This window comes from Onychostruthus taczanowskii, unplaced genomic scaffold (assembly GCF_017590055.1).
Source record: "Onychostruthus taczanowskii isolate IOZ18803 unplaced genomic scaffold, ASM1759005v1 scaffold8, whole genome shotgun sequence".
NCBI lineage: Eukaryota > Metazoa > Chordata > Aves > Passeriformes > Passeridae > Onychostruthus > Onychostruthus taczanowskii.
In genome coordinates this window covers 7,049,216-7,068,139 of record NW_024505892.1, presented here as the reverse complement: position 1 = coordinate 7,068,139, position 18,924 = coordinate 7,049,216, and the positions used below count along the sequence as shown (strand labels likewise).

Below are 18,924 nucleotides of genomic sequence, written 5' to 3'. Positions count from 1 at the left end.
AGCCTGAATTTTTCTTCTTTGCTGAAGAAAACCATACCTGCTTCAAAATTCTAAGCCTAACGACATTTATATGTAAGCCAAGGCTTCCCTCATTCATAGAAAGAGATCACATTAGAAAGTCAGATCCAGAAAATGCTGCAGGCTTCCAAAATCTTGAAACAGTATTCAAGCTCTCAGGAGCGCAAACAGTAAATCAATGTCCACAATGGCTCATCATGCCCACTAGAGCCTAGATATTCTTTTAAAATAGAGCTGTGGCTCTTTCATCTAATTAAAAATTATTAAATTCTAATAAAAGGCTTTCAAAAAAAAAAAAAAACCTGGCATTCACGTGGCTTTAATACATTCATTAAAAATGTTCACAGTTCTCTGCTGCTCAGATAACGTTATATAACTTCGATACGCTTCAAGTTTAAGGAAAGGCACCACAAATACTGCCTCTCCCAGTTTTCAACATCTTCCTCAAACCCCTACAAGCCAAATATTGAGGTATGCTATGAAGGCATTTAAATTGTGCTAGCCTGCTTGCCACATGTACTGAAAGAACCCTCTGCAGTTTATGTAATGTCAACATTTATCTCCAGGTCATGAATAATTGCAATTCATACACTCAAAAGGATAGGCAGACTTCCCAGCAACAGTTGTTTGTCATGTCTGATTCTATTGAGGGAAAGAATCTTCTGTTGGCTCAGCTTTGGGTTAAAAAGTACAAAAAAATCTCAAAGGAAAACAGCTACATTATATTTGATTTATTGAAGTTTCAGTGACAAGACTGCCAAGTTGCTTTCAAATAGAAGTACACAAATCTAGTGAGGTAGTAAGCATGAACCACACCTATTCTCTGAAGGTAATGGAGATCACACACAGCTGCTCCTTTCACAATATTTGGGGTTTGTCATGCTACGCAAATTGTTGTATAAAAATTTCCATTTTACAACATAAACTCATGTTTTCAAAAATCCTGATCATATCCCGTGCCCTTTGAAAAAAAAGAAAAGAACTGAAGAAACTCAAGAAACTTTAGCACTTTTCTTCAGCAAGCTTTATGACACATGGCAACTTGTTAAAACACAGTCTTTAAAAGGAACCTATTTTAGATCTTACATACCATCCCTGCTCCCCAAAAAAACTACGAAGGGAAGACTACACTGAGAGAGAGAGGAAAAGTGTGGAAATAACCACGGAAAGTTGTGCACTGATGATGTGTGTGCTAGGAGATTTGGTTTATATCCCTGTTTTTGCAAATTCAGATGCCTTAAGGCTGGTCTCATAATACAGAAAATCTCAATTTTAAGACATCATTGCCTGGCATTAGGTACTATCTTGGCCTTATAAATACAGAAGCCAGGTTCCAGATATAATTCTGATTTCTTGGGCTATTTATTTTTCAGAAAGGTAGAAATTAAATTAACTGGAAAAAAAACTAATCAGCAACTTTACACAATAACATTGGAAAATCTTTCTGCTGTTGTGAGTTTCTAGGCATGTGGTTCTCTCTACATCAAATCTGCCATGTTCTTACGCTTTCTTCCCTGACATTGTAATCCTGATATAGGGAATATTTTACAGACTTCAATTTCCTGACAGGCATGCAGAATTCTCTGCACTATCTAGACAGGTCAAAGTAAATTATTATAGGATGAAAAATATCATTTTTGACACTGTTGCACTATGAGAGGAACAAGGGTTTCCTGCTCTTTTCTTCTCATGGGTTTACAAAAGTCACAATCATACCTATTTCTTGAATTTGGCTTACATGTATTTCAAATTGAAAGCTGGAAATATGCTTCCTTTTCCTTTCATAATAGCAATCTTTAACTACTATCACTAAACCATAACTACAGCTACAAGTAGTAGTTTACAGATACAATTTCTTCACAGAAAAACTGAGTTATACAGCAAATTAAAGCCATGTCTTTTTAACTCTCAGTGAATGTAGCTGTGTAATAAAATGCCTATGGAAGACATTGGTAGTTGGTTTCTATTGGCACTGAAAACTTTAGTTCAGTGTCTTTGTACATTGTATAAACTCTGTTTGCCTGTGGCATTTATAGCAAGCTATAGACAAACTATGGTCAACATGTAGCACTCAAAAATGACAGCACAAAAGAGAAAAAGCAAGTTTTGACATTTTCAGAGTAGGTCTCAGCTTGTGACTTATTCTAGTTCTGGCTATTTCAACTTCACTCCTAGTGATACCGCAAGTATTGCTCATTTTCTAAGACTTCAGTTACTGTCACTTTCACCAAGTAGTACATGATTTGTAAATTTTTACACTCTTGCACATCTAATAAGGCATCAAAAATATAATTTTTGAAATAAACCAATAGCTCCAGTACAGAGGACTGATCCATAATTGTCCAAAAGGATTTAAATACATGCTTTTCAGCTCCTAGGACACTGGCCAAATTCCACACTACTTGAGGAGAGGGAAGGAGTAGGCATTTTCACACTTTTTACTCAATCTGTTCTCCTGAATTCTTGAATATTAATTTGATCCAGAACACAAAAGGAAGCATTTCTCAGTTAGGGAAATTAGTCTAGTCTAGTCATTCAACATGAAAAGTATATTGTAATATCACCAGTATTTTTGTCATTACTATTCTTTCTTTGCCCTTCTATCTAAAGAATGTTGGTCTCAACTGCTAATTATATAACCCACTACTTAGTTCTTTCTTCATGATCTCCCTTTTTTCTAACAGTATCAGGGCATAAGGCAAGAAAGCAAAGCCCCTAAATTTGGGACAGTTAATCTCTCTATTTAGATCTGAGCAAGCCTCCTTCAGAAGAAAACTAAGAGTACCCCAAACTTGTACTCTGAAGTTCTGTATGAACTGTTAATGACTGACAGAACACCTCCCTAATCAAGCTACATGCTGATGTCAACTTCCCCCAGCAGTTCATGTCTCAGTGGCTCGGGTTTCTGAGGTAGCTTTCTTTTCTTGGTTATGTTCTTGAAATGCCATATTGAGTTAGAGAAATACAATGTAAGAAACTTCTAGCATAAGAGAGCAGCAAAACTTGCTTGTCTCTTTACAAATGTGAAAATCCTTAAGTGAAATGGGGAGGACTACTGTGTAATACTAAATATTTTGGAGCACAAACCCGCCAAAACTCTCTCAGTGTAATTAGGAAATGTGAATATTGGAATTCATGTCTAAACATCTGATTGAAATCTGCCCAGACAGGGAAAAAGGAATGAAAGGGACCAACTCTTAGTATTTTTATTTATAAATTCTACTTAGCCCTCAGAAAGAGCAAAATAATTAATTTTATTTGTTCATACTAAATTTTGCTGTTGGAGTTTAATCCTTCATAAGCAATCTATTGTATATAATTTCAACTAAATTTTTAAAGGCTTACTTTGAAGAAGCCAAATCATGATAATTTCATCACCATGGTAAAAAGTTTTACAGCCATTGAAGAAACATGAAAGCAGTTGGTTACCCTGAAGATGCTGTTTTGAATAAAAGTACTTCTGCACATAAATAACTGCACTTGAACTAAACAGTAATGTAAACAGCAATTGCTTACCATTTGGAAACAAGTCTACACACAAAACTGAATATAGAAATGCTTTCCCTTTTGTGATAGGGAACAGTTAATCACAGATTACAGGACAAACAGGGGTAATAGAGAGCATCCATTTATAACAGAGGTTGATTTTGGATCCAAGCTTGTTTTATCTGGCATATCAGCAATACTACAGGAAACCACACTCAGATTAGAATGCATAAGGTTGAAAGATTCACAACGTTATCAGATTTCCCATGCAGTATGCTGTTGCTCTGGGCAGCGTTCTAAGACTGGTAACAAAAGCCAGATGCAAATCTAGGGCATTATTTTTTAACCTTTATTTAAATTTAAGTCTTCCTATTTATGTTGTTCAAATATCCAGTTTACAAGAGTTTGTTATGAAAGGCAAAAACATAGGCTGTGACCTGATTTGGAAGGCCACTAAACTTCTATGTCCTTCATGCATTACTTGTCCTTCTGGGGCCTGACTCTGCAAACACTAAGCATTTCTCTAAAACAAAAACTGGATAATTTTCAAAAATCCCATACTGAGCATGTAGAACAAGAACACTGAAAGTGTACCACTCTTAAATAAAGGACAGTATTTCTATTTACACAACTTTTTCTAGGGCCTGCTTCACCATTCTCTCCACACCACGGAGGATGGCCTCACACATTTTAAACAAATACCACATTAACACAAATACCACATTTTAAAAACACAGCTTCACCATGTTGCTATTTTTCTAGTCAGCTGATACACGTGGGGCTAATCATCCATATTCACCAGGACTGGAGTAAGAGAATATGTGTGAGATATATATATATATATATGTGTGTGTGTGTGTGTGTGTGTGTGTGTGTGTGTGTGTATATGTGCATCATGGCATGCAATGCTTAAAAACCGTCAGGCACAAGAGTTCCCAGGAACAGCGTGCTTGAATACTCCTATCTGGAAAGGAAACCTGACTCCAGATTCTCTCAAGCAGATTAATTACAGATTTTAAGGAAAACAATCCCTCATCACACATTTCAAATAACTGAATGCAACAATATCCTGACAAGAGAGCCTCTTGCTATGCAACAACATATTTCTAGAACTACTTCTGTTTCCAGGCCTATTAAAACAATCCTCTTGAGCCTTTCTTAGGAGGCTGAAGACTGACACACAAATTATTCAAGGTGTGTGCACCTAGTTTTCCCTTTCAGGTCTTGTACCAAGTAAGCTGCCAGATCTAAGGATAAGTTTGTGGGGAGAGGACATAAACCTGCTAGATTTAATAATATTATTAGAATACTAAAATTAATTCAGTATTCCATTATACATCTGTATCAAAACCACAATGTACTTATCTAAACAGCAGTTTACAGACTTCATTTATGAATGTGGAAAGAACAGCTTAGCTCACCTTTCAAGTACACATCTATTCTAGACAGATACAAAAATTTCAATTGAAGTTATGCAGAAACATTCACTAGCGAAAGGGGATGAAGTGTAACAATAATATTGGAACACAAAGGGTTTGTTCCAAGAGTGGGAAATATGATCTGTCTCAAGTCAAGGATGTTCTTAAGAACACTATTTTTAAAAGCAAAGTGCCTCAGAATAGCTACAATCTCCTTACTTGTTTCTCCTTACAGTCTCTATTGCCATAGCTAGGTCATGTCTAAGGGCCATCTGTTGGCTTTAAGCCACATGCTCTTTATCTCAGTCCTACAACCACAGTCTAGTATGAACAACACAGATTTACCCAAAATTGTTGCCAAATTCTGAAAGCCCTAGATAATTAATTTGGTTGGAATTTTAATGCATCTCAGCAGTATGCAGTAATTCTAACCATTATATATGTTGCATCTTAGCTAGAGCAACATGCATTGTGGTGAAGCTTAAGTTCTCTGATGTATAGTAGAGCACACCAGGTAAAAAAATTCAGTTAAGATTTTAGTAAGAGAGAACATCCATTAACTAGAGATAAAATAGGTCAAAATGTCTCGGTTTTTTAAAGAAGAAAGCTACAAAGATATTCAGAAAGAAAACAGCTTGTGTGTGCTTGCCAATTTAAAAACAAATAAATACATGTAAAACAAATATACTAATTCACTTTCATGCTAATTATATTTCCTAGTGGAAACTAAGGATGAGAAGTATCATATCTTAAAATCTCTTTAGGTCCAATACACTAAATACACTCTTACACATTAAATCCACCTTAAAATCTAATAAGGTGTCAGATACAATTAGCTCTGCTAAAAAAAATTAATCAGAATTCTTTTAGAATAAGCCTTTAAAACCTTGAGCTTACTTCTTAAGACACTTTATCCAATAAAGGCTGAATCCTTTGCTGAAGTTTCTCAGCAGTGGTAAAAATTACAAGAATTATTTGTACATAAAGAATTATATTACTGTTTGGCATTACTCCTCGTCAGGTTTTTCATGAAACATAGATACACTCATAAGTGCATATGTAGGAGTGATTAATGTTTATGAAACAGAACAGTGGGATTCCAGAAGTACCATATGATGACATGTCAATATTTTGATCCTCACAGACTTAGAACAGCTGTTTTTTCAGCCCAGCTGATACAGTGAAAACATCTCAAATTTGACACGGATAAGTTTGATTCCTAACAAAAGATACTACTATGGATCTGTATATGTAATTTTAAAGAACATACCATTTCCAGGATTAGTTTATCTTAAATTTTTGGTTTACTGTTAAGGTATTGCTGTAGAGTCAAAGGAGCTGATACAAAGATAGAAACACATCCTCATTTAAACAGGAAACAACATTAAATACTTCTTAATAGCTCTATGTAGCCACTCACTCCCTAGTTTTCAACTACAGCTAATGCCTCAGTTTAACAATACATTCTGACACCCCTGGGACCCTCTGGCCCCTCTTGTTCTTCCAGACATTGCAGAAATAAATGGCTTGCACACAAAAACGTTCAGCAGAACAGTAAGACAGAACAAAATATTATGTTCTGTGTTGTATACTTCTTCCATAATGACTTGGAGTTGAATTCTTGCCACGAGGAAGCCAGTAAGAATTTCACAGTAATTTCAAACAAACCTAACTTTCCTCTAAAATGAGTACATATCACACAATTTTACTTAGATTATTTCAACCAACAGCCGTAAAGGAAAACCAGGTAGTGATTGAGAGAAAATTGTTTCATTGGACTCTCTGTGGATTTGGTTTAACAGGGAATACATAAGTTTCACTTCCAGAAAATAATTGTAGAGGAACTGTCATACTGTAGACAGATCCTACATTTTTTAACTAATTCCAGAAGTGTTTTAAAGGTCTGCCAGGCAGAATATAGTGGCTTTTTAATACAAAATTTAATAATTACTTAAGTTTATTAAACTGATTGAATAAATTAATTTAATCTCATTCTAGATTGTCTTAAGAATGTTGATTCACTTTGAAACTAATGCTGTATTACAAAGATATTTCAGTCAATGAATGGATTCATTCGTCAATAGATTTTGAGATAGTTAGAAGTATTTATTTTCATATCTTTCACCTAAATTTCCTTTTAATTCCCAGGAATTAAAAGGACAAGAGTACTCTACAGGACACAAGTAGCTTAAGAGAGTGCTCACTTTTTACGGACCATGTGTGAAGTCATGCACCTGAGCAGTACAAAGGCTCCTACAGGCACCGTTTACCCTGGGGGTCTGTCAGGTTATCTTAGGCACACACTGCTCAGCCACTCAGCTTCTCGGGCACGAAACTGATTGAGAAGAAAAGTCTCTGTTGTCACAACAGCAACATCAGAGCTGTTCAGTCTAGAGCAGAGAAGCTTGCGTGAAGACCTCATAGAAACCTTCCAGGATCTGAAAGGGACCTACAGGGAAGCCAGGGATGGACTCTTCATCAGGAAGTGTAGTGACAGGACAAGGAGTAATGGGTTCATACAAAGCAGACAAATTTGGTTTAGATAAACTTCTTTACTGTGAGGATGGTGAGGCACTGGAACAGGTTGTCCAAAGATGTTCCATATCCCTGTCAGTGTTCAATTCCAGTCTGGATGGAGCATTGAATAACCTGGTCCAATGTCCCTGCCCCTGGAATAGGCGTTGGAACAAGATGATTTTAAAAGTCCCTTCCAATCCAAGTCATTCTGTGATTGTTACAGCAGAGGAAGAGACGCAGTAGCTGAAAGCCATATTATGCGTGTTACAGCAGGAGTTATTTTCACTTTGCAACAACTCATACAAACCTGTATTTATATAAACTATAAATCTATTTAGGCCTTACTTTTCCTAACTTATTCAAACTGCCTGTTCAGTGACACTTTCTGTGCTGTGCTTCTTAATGCTTCCAGGCATAAGTCTTCCCATGAAAATACTTACAAATAAAATTAAGGAAAAGTGAGACTGAGAATTTCTTGCATGAGAAATGTGAAACAGGTTTACTTCACAAATACACATAAGTGAGGTGGATGATTCAAGCACAGTCTACATTCAAGCAACAACACATTTCACCATTTTTTAAGCAGACTGCCTACTAATTATCCCATCTTCCTCAGAGATTGTGAGATACACATGAAAATAGATGGTCTATAAATGATTGTGTGTAAAACTGGAATCCTTGATCAGTCATGGCAGCTTAGATAAGGCAGAACACTTTCTACTTACTGGATCTTTAGTAACTGATTTGTAAGAAACTAGCTGAACCCTGTTTAGCTGAATGCTGCATTTTCTCATGTCAAGTGAAGAAGAGCAGACCACTATAACAATTACAGAAAATTAATTAATAGCTTCCAATGTAACTAATGTTCACATCTATCAATTCAATTTAAGACTAATTCCAATCCAGACAGGCATACAGCTTGTCAAAACCTTTATGAATTTTTCCATAAACTGAGTTCTTTCCTTTTTCTCTGTGAAATCATAGTTTATGACACTCAGACATATTCTCAACTGCTCTCCTGAAAACCCAGGTCTACTATTATAGTCCTTATTAATATGTCTAATACACATTCCTTGACAGTTTTTTCCTACATAGAATATAACAAAAACCACTCTGGATCTTGCAAACACAACATATTTATCCATGTCTTTACTAATTGTATACTTTAATATGCCTACAAATGTGTTCAGTTCTAACTCTGCAGTTACTAAGTTTACCATGGGACGCCTTTTTAAATATCAGCAATATATTTGCTGCCTCCTAGTTCTCCTCTAATGAGGCTGTTCATATAACCTGTTAAACAATCAGTTGTATAATGACATTACTTTATCAGCATTTTCACACCAAATTCTTTACAACCTCCCCTAAACCTTGAATTCAAATATCTATCTCTCCTAGAGCTGTTGAGCTGAAAGCACTCCTCAGCTTTACTTTCTGTCAAAGTTGATTTCACAAACACTTTCATGCTAACAACAAATTCTATACCCAGAGCTGATAACTTCATAAATCAGCTTTTCTATCCTCCTGTATCTGCTGTTTAGATCAAAACCCCAAGGATACTATCTACATTTTCTATAATGCTACACACAATCAGAAATTACTGTGTACCTTTCATTAGTTTGCTCATCACCACAATTTTTCTCATCAACTATTTCATACATGTTATTCAGCACCCTGTGACCTCTGCCTATATGGCACTTCTTTCTTAGCCCCAAAGAGCCTGGAATATGAAGACAAGGTTCCATGTCAGTAAAGGTTAATTCCTGAAGCAAAAAGCTTCATTTCTTAGCAGTAATCTCACAGAATATCTAATTATTTTTTAATTTTTCTTCTTACAGACAGGCATAAATATTCTTGCCTCCCAAATTTTTACCCTCAAAAAGTACACTGTGTTCCTCAACATTTTTTAAAATGAGCATTGACAAGCTATGTAAATTTCTGTAATCTCGCATGTATCTGTAAGCTATGTGTTCAAATGAAAAGTCACTAATTACTAAAATAAAACCCAGATTTTATAGATAATGAAAACAGAAACACTGTGCAAAAACTATAAACACAGTTTTGTGCTCTGTCCAAAGTCAAGCACTGATCTCTCTCTTTCTTGTGGCACAAATGTGATATTATTATTTTGAATGACATTATGGGGCTTAACCGAGGTGCAGGCCAAAAGCAGACTGGCAGAACAAGTAGCTACATAAAAACCTCTTTATAAGAGAAGTTTTAAATAGATCTTTTGGGACAAATATATACTGCAAGTGGAAGCAAAGTACTGTACAAACACTCTTCAGACGTATCATGAAGAACCCAGACATAAGAACGAGGTGCATACATTGATTCCTTTAGATATTATTCTCCAAGAAATACAGCCAAATTTGAAATCATGAGTTTACTAACCCTGACCAAAGGATAAGGCTTATCCTCAATGAATAGACAAATGACTCAGTCTAACAGCTTGAGTTCCACTTTATTCTTGTGAGACAGTGCCTCATTTCACCAAGAACTGACTCAACCTCTTGATGCACATGATGATGATTCTGGTTATTGTTGCTTTCCCCATCGCTTTTATATGCCATAAAAGTTCTTTCACTAATTAAACTATGAGCTTCAAAGTCACTTTTAAATAACTCCTACCAATATGGCAGGCACATTCAGTTTTTTTTTTTTTTCTCCAGTTAGCAAGCTATGAAGTTGATACTATTCAGGCATTTAACTATTAATTTTTCTGGCAAATGACTGTCTTACTCTCTATGTCAAAGCTCCAGTGGGGCGAAGAAGCTGAAGCTGCATGCATAATCAATGATTATAGGGCATGCACGTAAAGGCTTCCCACTTACTCTGAATTTAGAAAATATTTCTCATATTTACTACATAAGCATACCAAAAGTGACACTTACAGACCCTAATTCCACACAGTGCACAACCTTAATGCAATGGAACTAATTTAGAAGGCTGTATCCAGCTGTAGAAAGACATTGTGCTTAAGGGAATAACTCAGTGTGAATATTACAAATATATTTTTCAATTAAATGTGTGGGTGTTTTTCCCATGGTAAAGAAAACCTTTTTGTGTGAGGACTCAATCATCTTTAAGAAGGAATGACTAATATAAAATAATCTCCAATTGAACCAAAATCAAACATCAATGATAAATATACTCTGGTTTATGTCATGAACTACACACATGTGGGAATCCCTATATTCACAATTGGGGTGTTGCCACAATTGTCATAAAAGTTGACTAAAAAAGTGATCCACAGGGATGAAATAGTATCAAGAATAGCTTTTTTCTTGTAAAATTACCTACTTCAGCAGTGTCAATGATGGCTAAAAGTTAAACCTAAGAAATGTGGTGGTCTGCAACCTTTTTGTTAACATGACAAAAATGTATGCATAATTTGCACGGTCAAATTAGATGTGCAAGTGCACCACATCCAAATCACCAGCTCTGGGATTTGCACAAACATACTTGTTCCACTCCTGGTGGTTCCACATACCAAATTCAAAAGCCCTGTATTTTTTTGCCATGTTACTTTGTCCTTTTTGAAAGGCATGGATTTCTTCTTGTTCCATAGAGCTGTGTGGCTTTCAGAGGAATCCAGACTACTCCCATTATCACCATTACAAAAGTGCTCAGAAAATGCACAAAACAGTTATCACTGCCACACAGCATTTTATCACACATATTTAGAAACAGAGTGATATGTAAAAATAATGCTATTTGTTCCTTCTCCCAGTCTAAAAGTTATTCAGCAGCAAATGTATAGCAGTAGCTCTGCATTGCCCATGCAGGATAAATGCCAGGAAAGTTAATATATAATGCAATTCTTTACAGTAGTGATTACCCAGACATTTCTGTGGAGCAGGATTACAGGCTGTTGAGCATAAAGAGAGTAATGAAGTGCCACATTCAGCATCTCACATCAAAACCTAAAGGTAGCCTGAGTGAAAGTGGCATCAAAAATTCTCAGGGTTCATCTAAGAAGCAGGTGTGTATGTAGAAAACCAAATTAAATCCTAAATAAACTCTCACTATCACTGGAAGTGTGCAGAAAAACAGGGGTTCTGATTTGTTTGTCTTGCACCTCCAAACTCCTGATTGCCAATCCCCAGCAATGGCGTTGCGCCATTTTCCAGTAGCAGTGGGAAATACATTACAGTATGTTTAGAGGCATTCTTCTAATTCTTTCTAATTGACCTTGAAGAACACCCCCACTTATTGGGTTAGGTGAATAATGAGAAGATATAGTAATGTGCCATTAAAAACAATTGATATAGCTATAAAAATAAATTTTATATAAAATTTTGTTCACTTTTAGGTAACCCTCTTTTTTATTTCATCTTAAGTCCATGAATCATGACAGTCGTACATACACGTCAGTTGGGACAGAACAAGGCATTGTAATGGTATTTGGATAATCCACTCTGCAGGAATGTTCATTATTCTTCCTGAGCTTTCACAAGAGCTCCCTGGCACAATGCTGCTACAGCTGCTTTACAGTCTAATGTTATTACAAGGTCTGATTCAAAGATAATGTCTGCTAGAGGAATCTGGCAGGGTGCAAGAGTCCTATGAAAATCCTTGTGATTTTCATAGGTGTAAGTAATTGAGACTGAACTGCTGAAAAAACATGTGAGGAATAACAGTTATTTGTTTTGAGTATTGCAAGAATCCTGAGCGATCTTTGTTATTTGTCAGCACAAAAATCACACAAATCCAAGTTATTTTTTTCTGGAAATCTTATAATTTTTCTAATAAAATAAATAATAAAAAAGTCTAATCTCAACCTTACTCACAGTACAGAAGTGGTGCAAAATACCATTTTCTTCAGAACCTCTCTTATCTACATGTTTGGATTGAAGAAAACACGAAAACTGCAGAAAAACACAAACTAGGAATTGGCTATCAACTACAGTAGCTGGTAAAAGAGAATAAATAACATGTAGTTATCAGCAAGAGCCAGCTCACGAAATAGCTTTATTGGCAAACACAAGGAATTCCCCTTCCTATTTTAAACACATGGATGAAATCAATATAAAGTTTAACAAACATAACATTTTGGTCTGTATTTTACATCTGCAAGCAAGATTTGGCCTGTATGATTGCTAGCACAGCCTGAGTTGCTAGCATGTGACATATGAGCGCACATATTCTAGACAGAACACTTGGTTAGGAGAAAAATATCCAGTAATTAGGGATTATTATGTATGAGAAGAAGTTGGGGGGAAAAGGAGATCATTAGGTATGCACACTGGTTCACATTTGCATGTATTTGTGCCCACAAGGCATCATCACCATTCCCGACCTGTAAATATGAGGAGTCTGGACTTTAGGGCTGGGGGGGGAGGAAGAAAATTAAAACAAAAAGAAAAGGAAAGAAAAATACACCCTGCACCAGGAATTCATGCTGCCTCTTATTCCAAAGTACTATAATCTCAAAAAACTGTCAGTCCAAGTAGCTGGATAAGAAATTAGAACATGTGTGGGTGGATTCCTTCCTCCAGCCTGAATTAATTAAAAATGATTGTTTGCTGTATTATTTTAAAGCGGATTTTTGGAACAGGTTAAAGAACCACTGTTCTGACTTTAGCATTTCAAGCCTAATAAGAATGACTCATTTAAGAAAACTCGGAGGAAAAATTAATAATAAGGAGGTTATGTATAAAGTGCGTCTTACCATCTTATGTTCTTATTTGTTGCTTGGAGAAATTCACACATTCATGTACAAGACCTACCTCATACGCTTTGGCTGTGGTTATTTCTAGTTAAAGCAAGTACACAAAAAGCTCATGTCTCCAGTCAGTCTGGGCAATTCTACCTATTTCTAACACCTTAGGCTGGCCCTTTACTATTTCTCACATTCTAAACCTTAAACACATATTAATTCTCTCTGCTTTCATTTTCTCAGCCAGTTATTGAACTATAAAAAAGTGATATGGACAACAGCTTTGAAGTAAAAAGTTAAAAGCAATTAAAATGTATATTTGAGAGCAGCATTTTGGGGTAGTTAATCCCTGAATAACTGATCAGACAGCAGTAAATACTGCTAAAAGAGTTGATAGAACTGATTATGATCTTGTACACAAACACTTAAATAAATAATAATAAAAAAGGAAATCATAATTTCCAGATCACAAAAAAATTTATCTACCAAAACATTAAACAGCATACAGACTGTGAAAAGGAAACATACAGAATGTACTTTACTGCAGTACACCTTTAGCGAACAAGGCTTGTTACCTGTTACAAAATCCTGAACCTGGATTAAGTAAATCCTAAAATTACACAGAATTTTATGCATTCTAAGATGCCAGCCCTCCACAACAGACATATCCTCCTTCATATTTTTCTAGCCAGAGCTCTACACATGTTGACTTACAAGGACTACATGGGTTAGATAATGGCTAAATTCTACCTTTCTTCTTGCAGAAGATAAAGTATTTTGGGACTCTTTCTCTTGAACAGCCATTGACTTTCAGTCATCATATCTTAAAGACTTTTGCACTGTTTTTATATTTGCTGATATTGGGTAACAGACTCAAAATTTATTCTGTTGAGAACAAGCTGATAAACAATCATCTAAGCCTTGTTTTCTCAGAAAAGTAGAAAGCAAGTTTACCAAGTAAATCTCTTACAAGCTCTGTTCTCCAAATACAGCCAGCAGAGTGCTCTGAATCTTTAAATGCTATCAGCCATGATGGAGATGCTCTCCATTACAAGATTAGAGCTGGGTGGTGTTGGTGAGTTTTGAAATTGACCTTACTCCAAAGAAATTCCAAAGAAAGAGGAAACTTGACTTCTGCTTTTGCAGATTACAAAAACAAAGCATCTGGGGTGTTTTTTGTCTCAGGAAAGACAGAATCTAAGTCTACACACATTCTTCATTCTTAAATCTGAAATACTAAACTGATGTCCTATTAGCCTTGTCTCTTGACTTTTCAGTGTATAGGGTACAATATACACACAGGTTTGTATGTGGGAAGGAATCTTATAAATCCTAGTTGCAATGACATAACACAGAGAACACAGTTTTAAACTAAACTCTCCAGAAACTTGTTTAAAAAATGTACACCTACAGAGAGACTTAAAAATATTGACCTGCCTGACACCATCCACTGCCTAACAGACAGGCACTAGTCATATCCTGCTGATGTTCACCCCTCATTTCTCTTTCGAGTGGGAAATCTCACTTTGACTTTACAAGCATCCTATATACATCACCACTTGGAGTCAACTTACACTTCCTTCCACACATGCTAAAAGCACCTGTACTCCATGAATTATCTCCACCGATGTCAGCAGCTGACATTACAGATCAAGTTACTGTGCAGTGTATGTTCCTTAGCCCTGTCCCTTCTATTGACACCTTTCACAGACACATAGCTTCCGCTCTCTCTCATAACAGATACAGAGATCCTTTCAAAAATGCATGAATTCAAGATCAAAAGAAATTTTACGTTACCTTCTAAATTACTACTATTTTGGTTCTCTGCCATTCCACACCAAATAGGATTAACCAAGGTTCAAGATTCAAAGGAACATTGCACTTCGGTCAGTTTACCTTAACTGCAAGTTATGCACACCTTTAAGAAACACTGCTGAAGAATGCACATGCCTTTCTGGTTCTGATTCTTCCATTTTCTGAGAAACTGCACTGATTTCAGCTTAGGTAGAGTTAATTTTCCTCACAGTGGCTCATATGGGGCTGTGTTTTAGATTTGTGTTGAACACAGTGATGATAATACAGGGATGTTTTTCTTATTGCTTAGCAGGCCTTACACAGAGCCAAGGCTTTTTCTGCTTTTTGTACTGCCACGCTCGTGAGGAGGCCAGAGGTGTAGAGGAAACTGGGAGGAGACACAGCTGGGACAGATGACCCTAAATAACCAAAAGGATATTCCATACCATATGACATGATGCTCAGTATATAAAGTGGGAGGAAGAAGCATGAGATGTTTGGAATGATGGTGTTTGTCTTCCCAAGTAACTGTTATGTGTGATGAGACCCTGCTCTCCTGGGGATGGCTGAACACCTGCCTGCCCATGGGAAGCAGGGAATTAATTCCTTGTTTTGCTTTGTTTGCCTGCAGAGCTTTTACTTTACCTACTAATCTGCCTTTATATCAATCCATGAGTGTTCCAGCTTTTTTTCAGTCTGATTTTCTCTCCAATCCTGCTGGGACTTGAAGGAGTGTGTAAGGGGCTGTGTGGTATATGGTCATTGGCTGGGGTTAAAGCATGACAGAAATGCTGCATGACTATTTAGTGTTCAAAACACAAAAAAAATTATAATATGTGTAGCTAAAAAAAAAAAAAATCTCAACAATAAGAAAAAAAACAAAAACAGCTTGAAATTAACTCCAGGTTTCTGACCACATTAAGTCTTCTAACAATTTAAAAAGAAAAAAAAATTAACCACAAGAACAGAAACAAAAAAAGAAATACAGACTGTTCCCATCTTTGAGGTGCAAAATGTTCTTGAAATGTTCTGTTCTATAAAACAACATGGGAATTCATTGTGATGTCTCAAAGGCTGTTTTTCAAAGCGTTGCAGCTCTGTTACATAATTTTGTCCACAGACGTCCAACTGGTGCTAACAATTAGTAAGCATCCAACATTATGGTTATTACCAAATAACATTTAAGTCAAAAAACAAAAGCTGTAAGTCTAAAGATACAAACCACTGGTGCAGTAACATTCTTGTACATGTTAAAAATCCCCCAGGACTTTGGTGAAGTTAGACTTTCCTAACTTTTTGCATTACAGAGGAGTTCATTACCTCTTTGTCTGTAGTGGGCAACACAGTGACATCTACATAGTGCTAGCACCTCCTAGCAGCTGCAGCAGATCTTAAAAAGAAATTTAGAAGACAGTAAATGGCATAAAAATTTGGCAGTCCAGGACTTGAATTCAACTGTTAAGTTTAGAAGGTCCCATCTCACACCAATATTTAATTAGAAGTCCTAGGATTCTTCATGGAATTACCAGAACTCACTTACAATATAAGTGATGCAGCAGATGAACACCAAACACACCCACTTCTAATTTAAAAGGGAAATAATTAACATATCCCTTCACTGTTGAGGTTAAAGAAAACCATGATCCTGCATAAACAAAAGGGCATTCTCTAAAAGTGTCTCTGTGTATATGTGTGCGTGAGAGAGAGAGAATACTAAAAGAAATGCCACATCAATATTGGCAAAAAAAAAAATTAATTAGAAAAAAAAAAGAAGAAAAAATCAGCAAGAAGAAAATGCATTATGTACTGCATTTTAAATGCTCTACTTTTGAAATCCCAGTCTTCAGTGTTTACCAGTAAGCCGTCATCCAAACACTGTCTAATTTTGGATGAGTTTTTATCCACACAGACATTTGATCAACTTTCATTTATTCTCACACAGCAAAATTCATATTAAGGAGTCAGCGCATCATGTTTTCCAAAGTAAATCCTAAATCGTAAAAATTCTCAATCCATAATGTTCACCCTATTATGTGACATCAGGGTCAAAGGAAAGACAGCTGTCAATCCAGAGGCTTGAATTAATTTTATTTTGACACACCCACAGTATCTTCTAACTGAATTCATTTCAGCAAGGCTAAAAATGTTAAGAGCATGAATGTAAGCACCAGAAGGAATATTGTGGGCTGAAGACTGGTTTTAAGGATTTCCTATGAGAGCTGAGAAATTGACTAAAGTTTATTTCTCCCATACCTGTACAACACTCTTTTCGATCTTTCCACAGAACACTAACTGAAAAAGCAAACAAAAAACCACCCTTGTAGTGTCAACACACCTAAACACTGTATAATGCACGATAATGGTATGTCTAAGACATTTACTACCCATGCAGAATAAAATTGATTCCGTTCCCATTCCCGTCGTGGTTAGTTTTTAACAGAAAAGCTTTGTGACGGGCTAAGTGCATCAAATTGCCACCTGAACTAAAAGCAGTACAGGCAGCCCACACGTGTTTTAACACAGCCTATCAAGCCTCCCCTGTCACAGAGATGCCAGCAGACGGGCACATCCCGGCTGCAGGAGCGATGCCAGCAGATCAGCCCGTAACTCTTGTGTGACACTCGGGGAACGGGGTCACGTCCTCCAGCGCTCCCTCACCTACACGAGTTTCCCCTGCCCGTCCAGCCACAGCGCTGCCCATCTGCGCTGCTGCGAACCGGGTCATTAGCGCTTGTGTGAGGGAGCGGGAATTGCGGCGGGAGGCGGGATGTGCCGGCCCCGCAGCGCAGCCCCCGCAGCAGCCCCTGCTCGGCCCGGCCACCGAGGTACCCGCGGTGGTGCCGCCCGCCGAGTCCCCTCTCTGCAGCCTGGGGGTCACTTGTCACGCTCGGTCCCTGTCCCCTCGTCCCTCCCGTCACACAAGGACTCCCGAGCTGGTGGCGGGGTTCCCCTCCGCCGGTCTCGGCCGGGCGGGCGAGGCGCGGGCTCCCCGCTCCCCTGTACCTCTTTGCGGCGGCGGCGGCGGCGACGGCGACTGGCCTCGGCTGCCGAGCGCCGCCAGCAGCAGGAGCAGCGGCAAACTTTCCGGAGCCATGGCTCCCGGGCAGCCCACACGTCCCGCCGCGGGACGGCCAGCCGAGTGAGCCGCAGACGCCGGGAGAGGAGAGGAGACCCCGGTGCCCCGGGCAGGGAGCAGGAGAGCAGGACACACCCCTGCCCCCCCGCACCCACTCCCCGCCCCGCCGCCGGCCCGCGGAGCAGCGAGCGGCGCCGGTGGGCAGCGAGGGGTCGGAGCGCGGCCCGGGAGGAGCCCCCGAGCCCCGCGCCGCGGGAACAGCGCGGCTCCAGCATCCAGGATCCAGGCGCCGGGCGGGCACGAGGCGCCGCGCGAGGCGGGCCGCACGTGCTTGCCCGACGGGCGCTCCCCGGAGCCGGGAAGCGTTCTCGCCTAGAAGTGTGCTCGCCATTTAAATTAGCCTTTGTCGGGTTGTCCGACAGAGGAAAAAAATACCTGCTCTATGGCGGGGGAAAAAAAATAGCTTTCTGAGAAGGCGCTTGAGAAACGAGGGTTGCGATGGAATCAAGGGCATTTTTCCTACCGTGCCCGGGAGTGGTGTATCAGTGCTAGCCAGGTATGACAGGGGAAAAAATCCATATTACTGCATAAAGGAAAAATTAACCTTGAACTAAAATAAAATTTGGATTAAAAACTATTGCATAGTTCTTCTGAAAAAAAAAATGCTTTTAAAAAATCCATAAAAACCAGGTTTTGTCATGGAACAGCAAGGCTCCCCGCCTGTGTGTGAGCACACAGAGAAAGGACGTCATGAGCTGTTAGAAAGAGTGACCTGGGCTCAAATCACAGTATATCTGTGCTGTAAAACCAAGATGGTGCTGGCAGCCCAGTTCTGACTTGAATAGTCATCTTCACAAGTCTTGTACCACTGCACTTCAAATTGAGCTTCCCTTGTAATTGACATCAAAATTAAGCAATTCTATGTACTTCCCAACATAAATTCTTCAGTATCT

The 18,924-nt window shown here is 38.2% G+C and overlaps 1 protein-coding gene across 6 annotated transcripts in view; it reads right to left on the bottom strand.

Moving 5' to 3' along the window:
- The window catches only part of LAMA2 (laminin subunit alpha 2), a 337,914-nt gene extending 319,727 nt beyond the window's left edge, over positions 1 to 18,187 (bottom strand). For 2 of the 6 annotated variants that reach the window (XM_041423610.1, XM_041423614.1), the window contains exon 1: positions 17,899 to 18,186. In XM_041423610.1, the coding sequence (XP_041279544.1) occupies positions 17,899 to 17,989 (91 nt within the window). In that variant the 5' untranslated portion in view covers positions 17,990 to 18,186. Of the gene's footprint in view, positions 1 to 17,898 lie in introns of all 6 variants that reach the window. The other 4 variants (XM_041423615.1, XM_041423616.1, XM_041423612.1 and 1 more) reach the window with 3 other exon arrangements.
- Positions 18,188 to 18,924: the final 737 nt, after the last annotated feature.